We start from the raw sequence: 15,793 nt of genomic DNA, 5'->3' as shown, positions 1-15,793 counted from the left end.
TTCCAGTTATCAGTCTTATTTTTACAGTAGTTTCAAAACTTCTCCTTCTATACAGCACCATTGATAAAACATCTACGTTAAAGATGAAAAGTTTCTCTACTGTGAGGGTCACTCAGAGAGGTTCACAGCGTTACATGGAGAAGAGAAGTGGGAGGAGGGAGTTAGAGGTGACCCAATTGAGATGAGGTGGAATCAATAGTGGAGAGAGTGGGGTAGCCAGTAGTCACTTCCTTATGTGCATTCCACAACTGGACCACTCAGAGATGTTCACGGAGTTATACAGAGAAGAGAAGAAGGAGGAAGGAGACAGAGGTGGCCAGAGGGATAAAAGGGGGGAATGAAAAGGAGGGAGACAGATCCAGCCAGTAATCAGTTCCCTAAGTGTTCTCCACCGTCTGGAACACACAGAATTTCACAGAGTTGGGTAGAGTAGAGAGGGGTTAGGGAGGAGACACAGGCGACCTGGTGGAGAAAAAGGAGAGTCCAAAGGGAGAGAGAGCAGTCAAGCCAGTAATCTCGCTCCATAGTGAAAAATGGGTCCTGAACATTGGGTTCTTAAAGGTACAAAATTGGTAACAAATACATAAAAGCAAAAATTAAAAATCTAGAGTAGAGTTTGGAATTTCAAAAATACGATGTTAAAGAAAAGAAGAAGGAAAAGAAAGAGAGAAAAAACGAACAAAGTAAAACAAACAAGGTCACGAAAATTATAAAGAAAATACAGGTACAAAATACAGGTACAAAATACAGGTACAAAAAGCGAAAATTAAAAATCTAGAGTAGAGTTTGGAATTTCAAAAATACAATGTTAAAGAAAAGGAAGAAGAAACATAAAGAGAGAAAACAAACAAACAAAAACAATGTCGCAAAAAGTATAAAGAAGATACAGGTACAAATTTGATATCAAATACCAAAAAGCATAAATTAAAAATCTAGAGTAGAGTTTGGAATTTCAGATATACAATGTTATATAAAAGAAGAAAAGAATGAAACAGAAAAAAAAAATCACAGAAATTATAAAAAAAAACTGTAGGTACAAAATTGATAACATATACCAAAAAGCTAAAATTAAAAAACTAGAGTAGAGTTTGGAATTTCAAAAATACAATGTTAAAGAAAAGAAGAAGGAAAAAAAAAAAAAAAACAAGGTCAAAAAATTATAAAATATATATATATGAAGTTTGCTGAAGAAGAAAAAAATAGGGTCTTGTTTTTTTCCTGCAAAGTAATAGGTTATAAAAGTGAAAATTAAAGGAACAATAGAGGACTTAAAAAAATTTTTTTTAATTAAAAAAAAAAGAAAGAAAGAATGATCGTAAAAATATATCTAGGACTTTCTCTGGTTTTGTTGTATGGTGGGTTCAGTTCATTTTTGGCTAGTTCCTTGGTCCGACTTATATTTCTCAAGATCTATAGGCCCCTTCCTATGTAGTCCGTAGTAACCGCAGGGTTTAATCTATTGCCTGTAGCTTCCAAGGCGTTTCCCTCTGTTATAACTTCTGTTTGCTGGTCTCTTCAGTGTCTGGCTTCCGCCCTGACACAAAGGGGACGGTGGGGGAAACTTTTTTTTTTTTTTTTAGGCTCACTTGTTCAGTCGTGCTGTGGGGAGGGAGGGAGGGATGCTGCAAACAAATAACACTGGCGTGCGCTCGCAGTGCCTCAGCCACACTGGGTCTGCCCCCACTCACGGCGCGTGTAGCCTCCCTGCCCACACTGCTCGGGCTCTAGGTTGTTCCGCCGAGAACAATCCGAGGCCGGCCCTGGGCTGCATGTACCTCCCAGGTCCAAGCCGCTCACGTTCAGGCACTCGGGTAGTCCTCAGAGGTGCAGACTCTGTTGGGCCTGCATTTTGTGCTCTTCCCAGGTCCGAGCAGCTCAGGTGATGAGGTGTTTGGCGAATGCCAATGCTGCCACTTATCGCCTCCCCGCCACTCAGTTATCTGGGTGTAAAACCGGCGCACCTTCTCAGGCAGATGTTGACCATCCAGACCCCCAAGAAGTTTTAGTTAGCAAAGAAGCCTGCTTACAGTTTTATAGATAATGTCTCTCTGGGGCTGCGATTGTCCCCTTCCGGCTCTGGCTGCCTGTTACCAGAGGGGGAAGGTCTGCAGCCGGCTATCTCTGTTCAGTCCTTTGTTCCGTGCGCGGGCCTGGCGGTGTCTTAGGTTGGGGCTGGCTATTCGCGTGGTAGATATCCCACAGTCTGGTTTGCTAGCCCAAATTATTTCACTCAGATAGCGCTCAGGGTATTCAGGCCAGATTCTTGCTCTGAGTGATGCAGCCCGCGCCGCGCCTCCCTGCCCAGCCCCCGCTTGCTAATGGCGTGTGCAGGCGTCTGCGCTGCTTCTCCGCTGGGGGAGTTACCGTAGGGCTCGCAATCTGCGAGTTTTAATTGTTTATTTTTTCTCCCTGTTATGTTGCCCTCTGTGCTTCCAAAGCTCGGCACAGATTCGGCAGTGAGAAGGTTTCCTGGTGTTTAGAAACCTCTCTTTTTAAGACTCCCTTCCCGGGACGGAACTCCGTCCCTCCCTCTTTTGTCTCTTTTTTTTTGTCTTTTATATTTTTTCCTACCTCCTTTCGAAGAGTTGGGTTCCTTTTCTGGGTGCCTGATGTCCTCTGCCGGCATTCAGAAGTTGTTTTGTGGAATTTACTCGACGTTTAAATGCTCTTTTGATGAATTTGTGGGGGAGAAAGTGTTCTCCCCGTCCTACTCCTCCGCCATCTTGGCTCCTCCTCCCATTTTTCACATTTTTAATGTTTTGTTTTTAAAGACCATGTGCACCAACACACTAACAAAATAGTAATATAAAATTAGTTTCTTTTTTTAAGTGAAATACTATAGTTGGTTCATAGTTTTTCAAAACTCTTCTGATATAAAAATGATTCTATTATTGTTTAAAATGATTCTGTTATTAGTTAATGTTGTGTAGTCAATTACACTAGAAAGCTAATCAAGTTCCCCATTTCTCTATTGCTTTTTTGTAGTACTTTTCTATTACACTGCACTCTGTTGATTGATATCCTTATCTCTCTCTCTCTCCAACTAGGCTGTGAGCTCCTGTAGGAGATGGATCCACTCTTACTGTTTTCATATCCTTAAGTCCTAGCTCAGCGCCTAAAGCATTATCACCTCAGTCGTGTCTGACTCTTTGCGACCCCAGGGCTTCCCTGTCCATCACCAACTCCCAGAACTTGCTCAAACTCATGTCCATTGAGTCAGTGATGCCATCCAACCATCTCATCCTCTGTCATCCTCTTCTCCTCCTGCCTTCCTTCAATCTTTCCCAGCATCAGGGTCTTTTCCAGTGAGTCACTTTTTTGCATCAGGTGGCCAAAGTATTGGAGTTTCAGCTTCAGAATCAGTCCTTCCAATGAATATTCTGGACCGATTTCCTTTAGGATGGACTAGCTTAATCTCCTTGCAGTCTAAGGGACTCTCTGGAGTCTTCTCCAACACCACAGTTCAAAGGCATCAATTCTTTTGAAGCATTATAGCCACTCATTAAGTACCTGTTGAATGACTGAATGAATAGATGATTAATTACCAGCTCTATCTCAAACAGCCAGTGAAAATTTACAAATTTATCAGTTCTTTTTTTTGTTTTTCAGGAATAGCAATCATTAATACTTCCTGATTCATACGAGTTCTTCCAGTCATCCAAAAGTCACAGCAACATAAAGGTAGGCAAATTCTACAGAAAACAGTTAACTGTAATATACACATGACTGCCTAAATGTCTATTTGGCAAAACTAATACAATATTGTAAAGTTTAAAAATAAAATAAAATTTAAAAAAATTAAAAAATTAAAAAACAAAAACAACAACAACAAAAAATTGCAACTAGGAAATATTAGTCCTCTTAGTATCTGAAAGTAAAAGTTCCCTTTCTTCTTTTTCAAAATACATACTTCATCTCATGCAAAGTGTTAAGCTGTTAAAATTTCTGAATGAACAAGCTGAGAGAGAGAAAGAGTCGTACTATGAGAATGATAAGAAACACTGCATCCTACCGGTATTCTAATTTTAAACTATGGTGTTTTAGTTTCAGGCTAGACTTCCTGGTTCTTTTTAATATAATTAATGGCAAGCTCTGGTACATGCTTTAAATGGGCTTACAATCTAGTCAACTGAGGAGAATTCCTTTATTTGGTATTTAATGAGTACCTACTGTGTGCTAGGGCTTTCCAAGTGGCTAGTGGTAAAGAATCTGCCTGCAATGCAGGAGATGCAGGTTCAGTCCCTCAGTCTGGAAGATACCCTGAAGAAGAAAATGGCAACTCACTCCAGTATTCTTGCCTGGGAAATTTCATGGACAGAGGAGCCTGGCGGGCTACAGTCCAAGGGGTCACAAAGAGTCGGACACCAGTGAGCAACTAAACAACAACAATAACTGCATCCTAGACTCTGTTCTAGTACCTAGGGAAATAATAGTGAGCAGAAATAGCCAAAAAGTCTCTGCCTCACAGAGAAGCTCTCATACCCAGCTATATCTCATGGTTTGCCCTCTTCACCTAACTCACACTAAAATTGTTTTCTACCTTTCTAGCCAGCCTGCTTCCTAGTAGGGCCCTGAATATTAATTCCTTTAGTGATTAAGAATTAGTAATAGAATTTCCCTTTTGAGAAAAGACCCCATTTTCCCTTGATGATACAAACATAAAATTGGATAAGTTGTCAACTAAATACTAAGGACTATTTGTTTTAGGGAACTTTTATTTCTCCATTATCCCCTCTCTCCTAAGAAATATGGTTTATCCGTATTCCACACAGATTGTGAACTCTGCTATTGTTCTGGTGGGATGGACTGACAGCTATAACCTTGGAATCATTTCATAAAAATTCGTGACATGGAGCTTCTGATTGTTCTTGTGGCCGCTCTCCTAATTGCAATGGAGTGGGAATAAATGAAGATAATGAAGGAATACCATACCATCTTCACTGTCCCTTCTAGTCCAACATCTAAAATTAGAGATAAAATAATGGAATATGTGGGAAATGTAGTGCAGGTACTGCAAGTTGGTTAGCATGTCAGGTAAAACACACACACACATGCACACAACCATCTTTTATGGTCAAAGTGAGACTATGACCCTGTTGTCACTAATTATAAGGAACTGAGGAGTTTTCTTATTTGCAATAGTTTATTCCTAAAATTTTCATACATACAGAAAAGGTGAAAGAATTTTACAGTGAACATCCATATTCTCAGCATCTATATTCTATAATTAACATATTATTTAACTTGCTTTATCATACATCCCTCTATCCACCCATCAATCTAGAGCTTAGGGTTTAAAGTATTTTGCCCAGGTTTACTCAAGGAATTAGATGCACAAATAGGTCTTCTGATTGTTAGATCCTTACCCTGTACTTTGCCTTGAATTTAATCTCTTTAATTTGTCAAATTGAATTTAGTTTTCAAATACTGATAGCTCTGTAAAGACTAATCTTTTCTACTAAGCTTTTGCCTAATTAAAGGGGATTAACTTGAGTAGAGGACTTCAATGATTTATTTATTTAAACATTCTTGTAATTGCTCAGTATGTGTTCAGAAACTCAGATAAAATGTGAATTTCATTCATCTTAATAATAAGATATGCTTATAATAATAATTCTATTAAATGTCATTTCTAATCCCCCAATTCTCTTGATTTAAACCAGGGAGATTCTATTGCTGCCCACATCTTTTTGTGGACTGTACATGTTAAATTAATTATAAGATTTAAAACATGATTATCTCTATTCATATTTGAATTGATCTTTGTCCTTTTCACCCTTTCAATTTTCTTTTGTAGAGTCAGTTCTTATTCACCTCAGTGACATCATTGAGTGTGAGAGGGGTAACAGAAATGATTAAACATGGAAGAATTTCTAAAAAATTATCAGCTTCACATCCTAAAATATACTTATTTTTAACACATGAAATTTAAAATTTATGTATAAAAATAGTCAAGAAAATTAGATGGACTTAGAGCCTCTCTTCTTCTCTTAAATAATTAGCGTGACTTTAAATAAAGTAAAACAAATGAGCAAATGGACTGAGTCAAGACTTTTCCCAGGAGAATTTAGACCTTTAATTGTGGGGTACTTTTTTTGTTATTGTTCCCTGTTGTAATGAAACCATAATATTTCTATAGCAGAGCTAAGTGTTCGGTTGCATCAGAAAAATAATAAAAAGTCATCTCACTCAAAAGGTCTCAGAACTTTCCAAAGTGCTCCTTGAGAGCAAGAACTGCATTTTGTTCTCTACTGTATACTCAGCACTTAGCACATGCTGGATATAGTGGGCACTTGCGTACTTGTGAGTGCTAAGTCGCTTCAGTTGTGTCCCACTCTGTGTGACCTTATGGACTGTAACCCGCCAGGCTGCCCTGTCCTTGGGATTCTCCAGGCAAGAATACAGGAGTGGGTAGCCATTTCCTCCTCCAGGGGATCTTCCCAACAGAGAGACAGAACCCTTTTCTCTTACCTCTCCTGCATTGGCAGGCAGTTTCTTTACCGCTAGCACCACAGAGTACTGACTATATCCGGAAGCCACAGATATAGTGGGTACTTAGTAAATAGTCTTTGAATATATTTCAATAAAATTCATGTTTTTGCATGTGGAGCAAATTCAGCCACAGTGACTACAGCTCTAGATTAGGAGTCTGGAAACTATGGTGCATGGGTTACATCTAGCCCAGCACTTGTTTCTATAAATAAAGTTTGATTGTAATTACCTATGGCTGCTTTCATACTACAATAGCAGAGTTGAATTGTTGTAAAACAGACTATATAGCCTGTGAAGCCTAAGATACTTATTGTCTGTCCCTTCACAGAAAGTGTTTTCCAAATCTGTTAAAGGGAGTACGTTTAGGCAAAACTAAAGGGAGACATTCAGTTCAGTTCAGATCAGTCACTCAGTTGTGTCCGACTCTTTGTGACCCCATGAACTGCAGCACACCAGGCCTCCCGGTCCATCACCAGCTCCTGGAGTTCACCCAAACTCATGTCCATCGAGTCGGTGATGCCATCCAGCCATCTCATTCTCTGTCATCCCCTTCTCCTCCTGCCCCCAATCCCTCCCAGCATCAGAGTCTTTTCCAATGAGTCAACTCTTTGCATGAGTGGCCAAAGTATTGGAGTTTCAGCTTTAGCATCAGTCCTTCCAAAGAACACCCAGGACTGATCTTCAGAATGGACTGGTTGGATCTCCTTGCAGTCCAAGGGACTCTCAAGAGTCTTCTCCAACACCACAGTTCAAAAGCATCAATTCTTTGGTGCTCAGCTTTCTTCACAGTCCAACTTTCACATCCATACATGACCACTGGAAAAACCATAGCCTTGTGCCGGAGCCAGCCGGCAAAGTCGATCAGGTCCCGAGAACGTGCACGGCGGGGCTAAAAAAGAAACTAAAGCAAGAGACTACAAAGATGGGGTCGAGAGGTTCAGACACGTCACCACGAAGGGACGCAGTCTGACACCAACTTTATTCAACATCTCATATTTATACAGAAAAGCGTGAGAGAGACAAAACAGTTGACATTTTTCTTGGTTAGCCTATACATCTTACAAACAGTCACAAGAAATCTTGAGAGCATGGGAATGGCTCCCTGTTATTATTTCTTACACCAGATAACATTTCTCTGTGCGTGAGAAGTTTGCACAGAACTCCAGGTGCCTGCAGTAAATAAGCGCCTAATCTCTGGGGTGGCGGGACAGAGAGCTATGTTTGCAAGCAAACCCTCAAGGACTGAGGCAGCTCCCAGAGCTGTGTCCTTCGGACAAAGGACCCCGTTCTCACGGGCAGCTCCCCGCATCTCCCCCTTTCTTTTTATATAGGCACACGCTTATGTTCCTTTAACTGCAGACCATTTTCATAGATGGAAGCCTTTATGATCCATAGATCATCAATCAGTTTTTTAATTAAACAAGGTGCAAGAAATAAAACAGTTTTATTAGTGTATATGGGAATGGACTGACCCTCCCAGCCCACAGGTTGGAGAAGGGGAGGGTCAGGAAAATAAGCCCAGTAAGCATTTGAATATTCTTCAGAGTGTGCAGTGTTAATCTGATTTAAGATAATTAATAAGGTTATCAGGAAGCTTAAAGGCGATATCGGATCGCCCTGCACCACAACACGATTCTGTGCCTCTCGCATCAATGCCTGAAGTTGTTGCCGAGATGGTAATTCATCATGCTCTTGAATTGTCAATCTCCTCATCTGATTTGCTAGAGACTGTCTCCGCCGTGCGTACCAACCTTTCCGGCAGCCAGCGCGGCGCTTCGGCATCCTGTGGGAAAACACAAACATGCCCTCGTCCCCAGATTAGTACTGGATCTGGTCCATACCATTTTCCCACAAGTGGGTCTTTCCAAAAGACTTTAGGTCTTATTGTTTGTGCATCAAAGTTCCAAAATCGCTGTGCTGCTGAACGGCCACTTATATCCAATTGTAAAAAATTTAGAACAAATAAAGCGTGGTTTAGAGAGTTGGAGGGGGTATTGGGATACAATTCCCCCTTCTTTAGTTTTTGCAATTGATGTTTGAGAGTTTGATGTGCCCGTTCAATAATTTCTTGACCTTGAGGATTATAAGGGATACCTGTTTTATGTGAGATAGACAATTGTGTACAAAATAATTGAAAATTTTTTCCAGTGTATCCTGGACCATTGTCTGTTTTTATGGTTTTAGGGGTTCCCATAACAGCAAAACATTTAATGCAATGAGCTATACAATGTTTGCTAGCTTCTCCGGATTGTAGAGAGGCATGTAAAAAGCCGGAGAAGGTGTCAATAGTAACATGAACAAATTTTTGTTTACCAAATTCAGGAATATGGGTAATATCCATTTGCCATATATCGTTTGGCAACAATCCTCGAGGATTAACTCCATAGTGGGGGACGCTAAAAAATTGAGGACATGTTTGACATTGCTTAACAATCTGTCTGGCAGCTTCTCGAGTAATGCCAAATTGAAGTCTTAAGCTATTGCTGTTTTGATGGTGTAAGCTGTGGGAAGTTTTTGCCATTTGTTCCAGTGAAGGAAATATCATACGTGTAGCTTCATCAGCCAAAGCATTGCCTCGTGCTAAAGGTCCAGGAAGTCCAGAGTGAGCACGAATATGACCAAAATAGCATTTATTAACTCTGGAGCAAATTAAATGTTGTATATCACGAAAAAGAGTTTGGATAGTAGAATTCAGGGTACCAATAAATGGAACAGTCTCAATAGTGTTTAAGGCTCTTATGATATATTGACTGTCAGAATATAAATTAAATGGAGCAGAAATTTGTAATAAAGCCTGAAAAACGGCAAATAGTTCTACTTCTTGAGCAGACTTATAATTAGTATGCCAGGTGGTAGTATTGTCCTGTATAATCAAACTAGCTATTCCATTAGAAGAGCCATCAGTAAATACAGTTAGGGCGTCGGCAAGGGGCTGAGAAACAACGATTTTTGGGAAGAGAAATTGGTGATAATGAGCAAATTGCAAAATTTTATCTGAGGGATAATGATTATCAAGCCGTCCACTAAAACCAGCTAAGGCAATAACCCTTGTAATGCCGTGGCCAAAGTTATGCCTTGAACGTATGAAGGGCCGATATCAGCACAAATCCGTATATAGTCAGATAAGCCTCCCTTTTTTCTGTAAGGTCTCAGGGCAGCTTGACAAGCTGAATTGGCATTCTCATAAGCAAGCTGTTTAGTCAACACCATCCCCGCCTGCTCATCCCCTATCATTTTACCAATTGTCTCAAGCAGGCGGGCAACAAAATCCTGATATGGCTCATCTGGCCCCTGGCGAATTTTAGATAAATCTTCAGTCTTTTTATCAGAATTTGGAAGCTTTTTCCATGCTTGTAGAGCCGCAGCACTAATCTGAGGGTAGGCTCCAGGTAAATAATTAAGTTGACTATTAGTGTCTCGATATTCTCCCTCTCCCACCATCATTTCATAAGTGGTGTTCAGTCCCTGTCGCCGGTTGATATCGGCTGTGATCCCACATTGCTCAGCAAACTCAGATTTCCATAGTAAATAATCTCCTCCAGATAAACAAGCTCGAGCAACCTGTTTCCAATCATTAGGTGGCAGATTTTGATTTCCTAAAGCCTCTATAATAGCCTGAGTAAACGGCGCAGTCGGGCCATATTGTGCACAAGCCATTTTTAACTCTTTCAGTTGCTTAAAGGGCAGCGGCTCATAATACCTCTGCTGTTGATCATTTTCAAACACTGGATAGATTCCTGAAAACCCGGGAATATGTTCTCCTTCTTCATTAGCTCGCTTAATTGCTTGTTGAAGAGGAGATAATAATATCTCACTTTTAATTTTTATGTTTTCACCGGGCAAAGAAGCAGGGATAGATATAAGCTCTCGCGGTTCTACGAAAGGCGGAGGTGGATCGAGTCCAGCAAGAACCGAGGGAGGATATGCTGGAGGCGCAGGCTGGCTGGAGTGGGAGTCTCCCTGTGCATCCTTTTTTACTGCTATAACAATCTTCTGAATTAAATTCTCCAGCTGTTCTTTAGAAAGCCCTGAATGCTTTAATTCCCCTTTTCCTGAGGGGGATTCCATGTTAACCATCATCTCCCAAGGCATATCCTCTCTATGGTTCTGAGCCGCTTGTTCATTTAACTCTTTCTGTTCATCAGAGCTTAACACATCATCATTCCCTCCAGCCTTATAAGCTGTTCCCTCAGGCACAGCATAAAGCGGCTCAGGTGATGGGGCAGAAGGCTCTGTAACTTCGGGTCCTGTGGAATCCCTGAGAGCCGTTTGAATTTTATGTCCCTCATGTTCAGGATCCAGGCAGTCTCTTATGAGAGTCCACAAAGAAAAAGCATCCACAGGAACACGATTGGGACCATGTAAGGAATAATATGTCTGCAATTGTTTTCCTACTTTTTTCCAAGTTTCCAGACTAACTGTTCCTTCCTCTGGAAACCAGGGACAAACCTCTTCAATAAAAAGTAAAAACTTTTCTAGCTGTAACTTATTTACATGAATTCCCCTACCTTTTAACATAGTTTTCAACATATGTACAAATAACTGGCGGCTATTGCCTTGTCCCATGATTTATTACTCTCGACAATCACCCTCCCTGCCCTTTACTTTTAATTACTTAGGAATTCCTCTTTACTTACCTCAATCTTGGCGGGCAGCGGCCGTCGTCGCACTCCCATTCTCGGGTCCCTGTTCGGGCGCCACCTGCCGGAGCCAGCCAGCAAAGTCGATCAGGTCCCGAGAACGTGCACGGCGGGGCTAAGAAAGAAACTAAAGCAAGAGACTACAAAGATGGGGTCGAGAGGTTCAGACACGTCACCACGAAGGGACGCAGTCTGACACCAACTTTATTCAACATCTCATATTTATACAGAAAAGCGTGAGAGAGACAAAACAGTTGACATTTTTCTTGGTTAGCCTATACATCTTACAAACAGTCACAAGAAATCTTGAGAGCATGGGAATGGCTCCCTGTTATTATTTCTTACACCAGATAACATTTCTCTGTGCGTGAGAAGTTTGCACAGAACTCCAGGTGCCTGCAGTAAATAAGCGCCTAATCTCTGGGGTGGCGGGACAGAGAGCTATGTTTGCAAGCAAACCCTCAAGGACTGAGGCAGCTCCCAGAGCTGTGTCCTTCGGACAAAGGACCCCGTTTTCACGGGCAGCTCCCCGCAGCCTTGACTAGACAGACCTTTGTTGGCAAAGGAATGTCTCTGCTTTTTAATATGCTATCTAGGTTGGTCATATCTTTCCTTCCAAGGAGTAAGCATCTTTTAATTTCATGGCTGCAATCACCATCTGCAGTGATTTTGGAGCCCCCAAAAATAAAGTCTGACACTGTTTCCCCATCTAATTCCCATGAAGTGATGGGACCAGATGCCATGATCTTCGTTTTCTGAATGTTGAGCTTTAAGCCAACTTTTCACTCTCCTCTTTCACTTTCATCAAGAGGCTTTTTAGTTCCTCTTCACTTTCTGCCATAAGGGTGGTGTCATCTGCATATCTGTGGTTATTGATATTTCTCCCAGCAATCTTGATTCCAGCTTGTGCTTCTTCCAGCCCAGCGTTTCTCATGATGTACTCTGCATATAAGTTCAATAAGCAGGGTGACAATATACAGCCTTGATGTACTCCTTTTCCTATTTGGAACCCGTCTGTTGTTCATGTCCAGTTCTAACTGTTGCTTTCTGACCTACATACAGGTTTCTCAAGAGGCAGGTCAGGTGGTCTGGTATTCCCATCTCTTTCAGAATTTTCCACAGTTTATTGTGAACCACACAGTCAGAGAGAAATGCAAATCAAAACTGCAGTGAGTTGCAACTACACATCTTCTAGGATGCCCATAATTTTTTTAATGGAAATAAGTTTTGGCCAGAATGTTGAGAAATTGAAACCTTAGTACTTTACTAGTAGGAATGTGAAATGGCACAAGTGCTATGGAAAATTGTTTGGTGGTGGAGCCTCTAACAGTTTCACATAGAATTACCATGTATTCCAGTAATTTCACTCCTAGATACATACTCAAAGGAATTGAAAGGAGGGACTCAAACAGATAATTATATTCCAGTGTTCACTGCTGCATTATTTACAATAACCAAAAGTTTTAAACAATCCAAATGTCCATCAACAGATGGATGAGTAAACAAAAGATGGTATATATATACAATAGAGCATTATTTGATCATAAAAAGAAACGAAGTTCTGATACATGCTACAACATGGATGAACCTTAGAAACATGCTAAGTGAAAGTCAAACACAAAAGAACAAATGTGTGCTACCACTTACATGAAATATCTAGGTCAGGGGCATTCATAGAAACAAGGTAGATTAAAGGTTATAGTGACTGGGGAAAGGAGGAATGGGGAGTTATTGCTTAATGGTTATGAATTTTCTTTTTGGGCTTATTAAAAAGTTTTGAAAATAGTGATAGTTGGATAACATGTGAACATATCAATAATTAATGACATTACATTGTACAATTAGAATGGCAAATTTTATTATATATATATTTTTTTAAAAGCTTAGTATAATATACCAATAAACATTGAATTTTACATTTTAAATAGGTTTGAATTATATGATACTGAATTATATTTAAATAAGGCTATTACAAAATACTAAAGCATAAGAGGAATAATGAGTGAGCTCCTAGAAACTCAGATAAGTCTCAGATTACTCAAATCACATGATTTAGTAAATCAACTCAATATTTACTGTAAGAAACTAGAGAAGAGAGATACATTAATTATATTAATATAAATTATCTGTTAATACACTGCAGTATATTAATACACTCAGGATAGGATGCCAGCAGGCTGAACCACACCAGGGTTATGCAGTCTTCACATGTCCTGTTTCTCTCATTCACATTAGCCTTCCCCACTGATAGTGTGGTTAGGAGAACCAGAGATGAAGTTTGAGCAAAGGGGCTTTGTGGATGAAATAAGCCTGAAGCCAATTATACATATATACTTTATAGGAGAGTTGTACAGGCAACCTGAAGCATTCTATAACCCAATGAGCAATTGGGATTTTAATTTTTCATTTTCTGGCCAGAGGATACATGGGTCCAGAATACATGACACTTGTGGGTGGCTGATTTAGGTCCTCATGAATACTGCATGCCTCGTATATTTAGTGTACCATGAATATTTAGTGAACCCCTCAGGGGCCTGATGTATAGTTCTTGTATCATGGATATTAGGTGCCCCCTGTACCTCAAGAATATTTAGTGCCTACCTGGTTTTTTTGTCCCTTCTGATTTATGTTCTGCACACATATGTCGAAAATGTCTCATGGGTTACTAATCTGTCTCTGCTTAACAAATGTATGAATTGTATCTCTCCCACTTATTTTCTTGTTTCCTATGGCAAACTTGAATATTCTCAGTCAGTATAGCAAATGTATATTACAATTAATTTGCAACATTGCCATTTTACAAATGAGGAAATTGCAAAGAGTGCTAAGCAATTGTAGGTCTTGCCAAAGTCACAGGTAGGGTCAGGATTCAAATTCTGGCAGCTTGACTCCAGTTGAGTTCAGTCGCTCAGTCGTGTCTGACTCTTTGAAACCCCATGAACCATATCACACAAGGCCTCCCTGTCCATTACCAACTCCCAGAGACCACCCAAACCCATGTCCATTGAGTCAGTGATGCCATCCAACCATCTCATCCTCAGTCGTCCCCTTTTCCTCCTGCCCTCAATCTTTCCCAGCATCTGGGTCTTTTTAGATGAGTCAACTCTTAGCATCAGGTGGCCAAAGTATTGGAGTTTTCAGCTTCAACATCAATCCTTCCAATGAACACCCAGGACTGATCTTTAGGATGGACTGGTTGGATCTCCTTGCAGTCCAAGGGATTCTCAAGAGTCTTCTCCAACACCACAGTTCAAAAGCATCAATTCTTTGGTGCTCAGCTTTCTTTATAGTCCAACTCTCACATCCATACATGACTACTGGGAATACCATAGCCTTGACTAGATGGACCTTTGTTGACAAAGTAATGTCTCTGCTTTTTAATATGCTGTCTAGGTTGGTCATAAATTTCCTTCCAAGGAGTAAGCGTCTTTTAATTTCATGGCTGCAATCACTATCTGCAGTGATTTTGGAGCCCCCCAAAATAAAGTCTGACACTGTTTCCACTGTTTACCCATCTATTTCCCATGAAGTGATAGGACTAGATGCCGTGATCTTAGTTGTCTGAATGTTGAGCTTTAAGCCAACTTTTTCACTCTCCTCTTTCACTTTCATCAAGAGGCTTTTTAGTTCTTCTCTTTCTGCCATAAGGGTGGTATCATCTGCATATCTGGGGTTGTTGATATTTCTCCCGGCAATCTTGATTCCAGCTTGTGCTTCTTCCAGCCCAACGTTTCTCATGATGTACCCTACATATAAGTTTAATAAGCTGGGTGACAATATACAGCCTTGACGTACTCCTTTCCCGATTTAGAACCAGTCTGTTGTTCCATGTCCAGTTCTAACTTGCTTCCTGACCTGCATACAGGTTTCTCAAGAGGCAAGTCAAGTGGTCTGGAATTCCCATCTCTTCCAGAATTTTCCACAGTTTATTGTGATCCACACAGTCAAAGGCTTTGGCATAGTCAATAAAGCAGAAATAGATGTTTTTCTGGAACTCTCTTGCTTTTTCGGTGATCCAGCACATGTTGGCAATTTGATCTCTGGTTCCTCTGCCTTTTCTAAAACCAGCTTGAACATCTGGAAGCTTATGTTTTACGTATTGCTGAAGCCTGGCTTGGAGAATTTTGAGCATTTCTTTACTAGTGTGTGAGATGAGTGCAACTGTACAGTAGTGTGAGCATTTATTAGCATTGCCTTTCTTTGGGATTGGAATGAAAACTGACCTTTTCCCGTCCTGTGGCCACTGATGAGTTTTCCAAATTTGCTGACATATTGAGTGCAGCACTTTCACAGCATCATCTTTGAGGATTTGAAATAGCTCAACTGGAGTTCCATCACCTCCATAGTGATGCTTGACTCCAGAGCTCATGCTATACTTTATTGCCTCTGAGAATCAGTGTGAGGAAAAGTACTATAAGAGTATAAGGTGGATATCTAAGAGTAGTTCTAAGTTCTATGGAAGCTCATTGGGGCTTTATAGAAAGACTTTATGAAAATATTTTCTGACATGACCTGGGAAGACTAAAAGGATAATTGCATGAGTTCTCAGTCGTGTTCAACTCTTTGTGACCCCATGGACTGTAGCTCACCAGACTTCTCTGTCCATGGAATTTCCAGGCAGGAATACTGGAGTGGGTTTCCATTTCCTCCTCCATGGGATC

At 40.5% G+C, this 15,793-nt stretch overlaps 2 protein-coding genes across 4 annotated transcripts in view; one reads left to right on the top strand and one right to left on the bottom strand.

Moving 5' to 3' along the window:
• Positions 1–15,793, top strand: part of DCX (doublecortin) — a 399,925-nt gene that overhangs the window by 99,739 nt on the left and 284,393 nt on the right. For all 3 annotated transcript variants that reach the window (XM_070783724.1, XM_070783725.1, XM_070783722.1), the window contains exon 3: positions 3,610–3,681. The gene's annotated coding sequence lies outside the window, so the exon portion shown is untranslated. The remainder of the gene's footprint in view (positions 1–3,609; positions 3,682–15,793) is intronic.
• On the bottom strand, positions 9,518–11,664 carry LOC109554833 (endogenous retrovirus group K member 7 Gag polyprotein-like). The gene has a single exon (XM_019955453.2). It carries the CDS (start codon positions 11,056–11,058, stop codon positions 9,526–9,528), a length of 1,533 nt encoding a protein of 510 aa, XP_019811012.2. The 5' UTR covers positions 11,059–11,664; the 3' UTR covers positions 9,518–9,525.

The sequence above is a fragment of the Bos indicus genome, chromosome X, assembly GCF_029378745.1.
Source record: "Bos indicus isolate NIAB-ARS_2022 breed Sahiwal x Tharparkar chromosome X, NIAB-ARS_B.indTharparkar_mat_pri_1.0, whole genome shotgun sequence".
Classification (NCBI taxonomy): Eukaryota; Metazoa; Chordata; class Mammalia; order Artiodactyla; family Bovidae; genus Bos; species Bos indicus.
This window is presented reverse-complemented; position numbering and strand designations above follow the sequence as displayed.

Excerpts from the sequence above, each read along its gene's own strand:
- LOC109554833 (XM_019955453.2), bottom strand. The coding sequence starts at position 11,058 with ATGGGACAAGGCAATAGCCGCCAGTTATTTGTACATATGTTGAAAACT.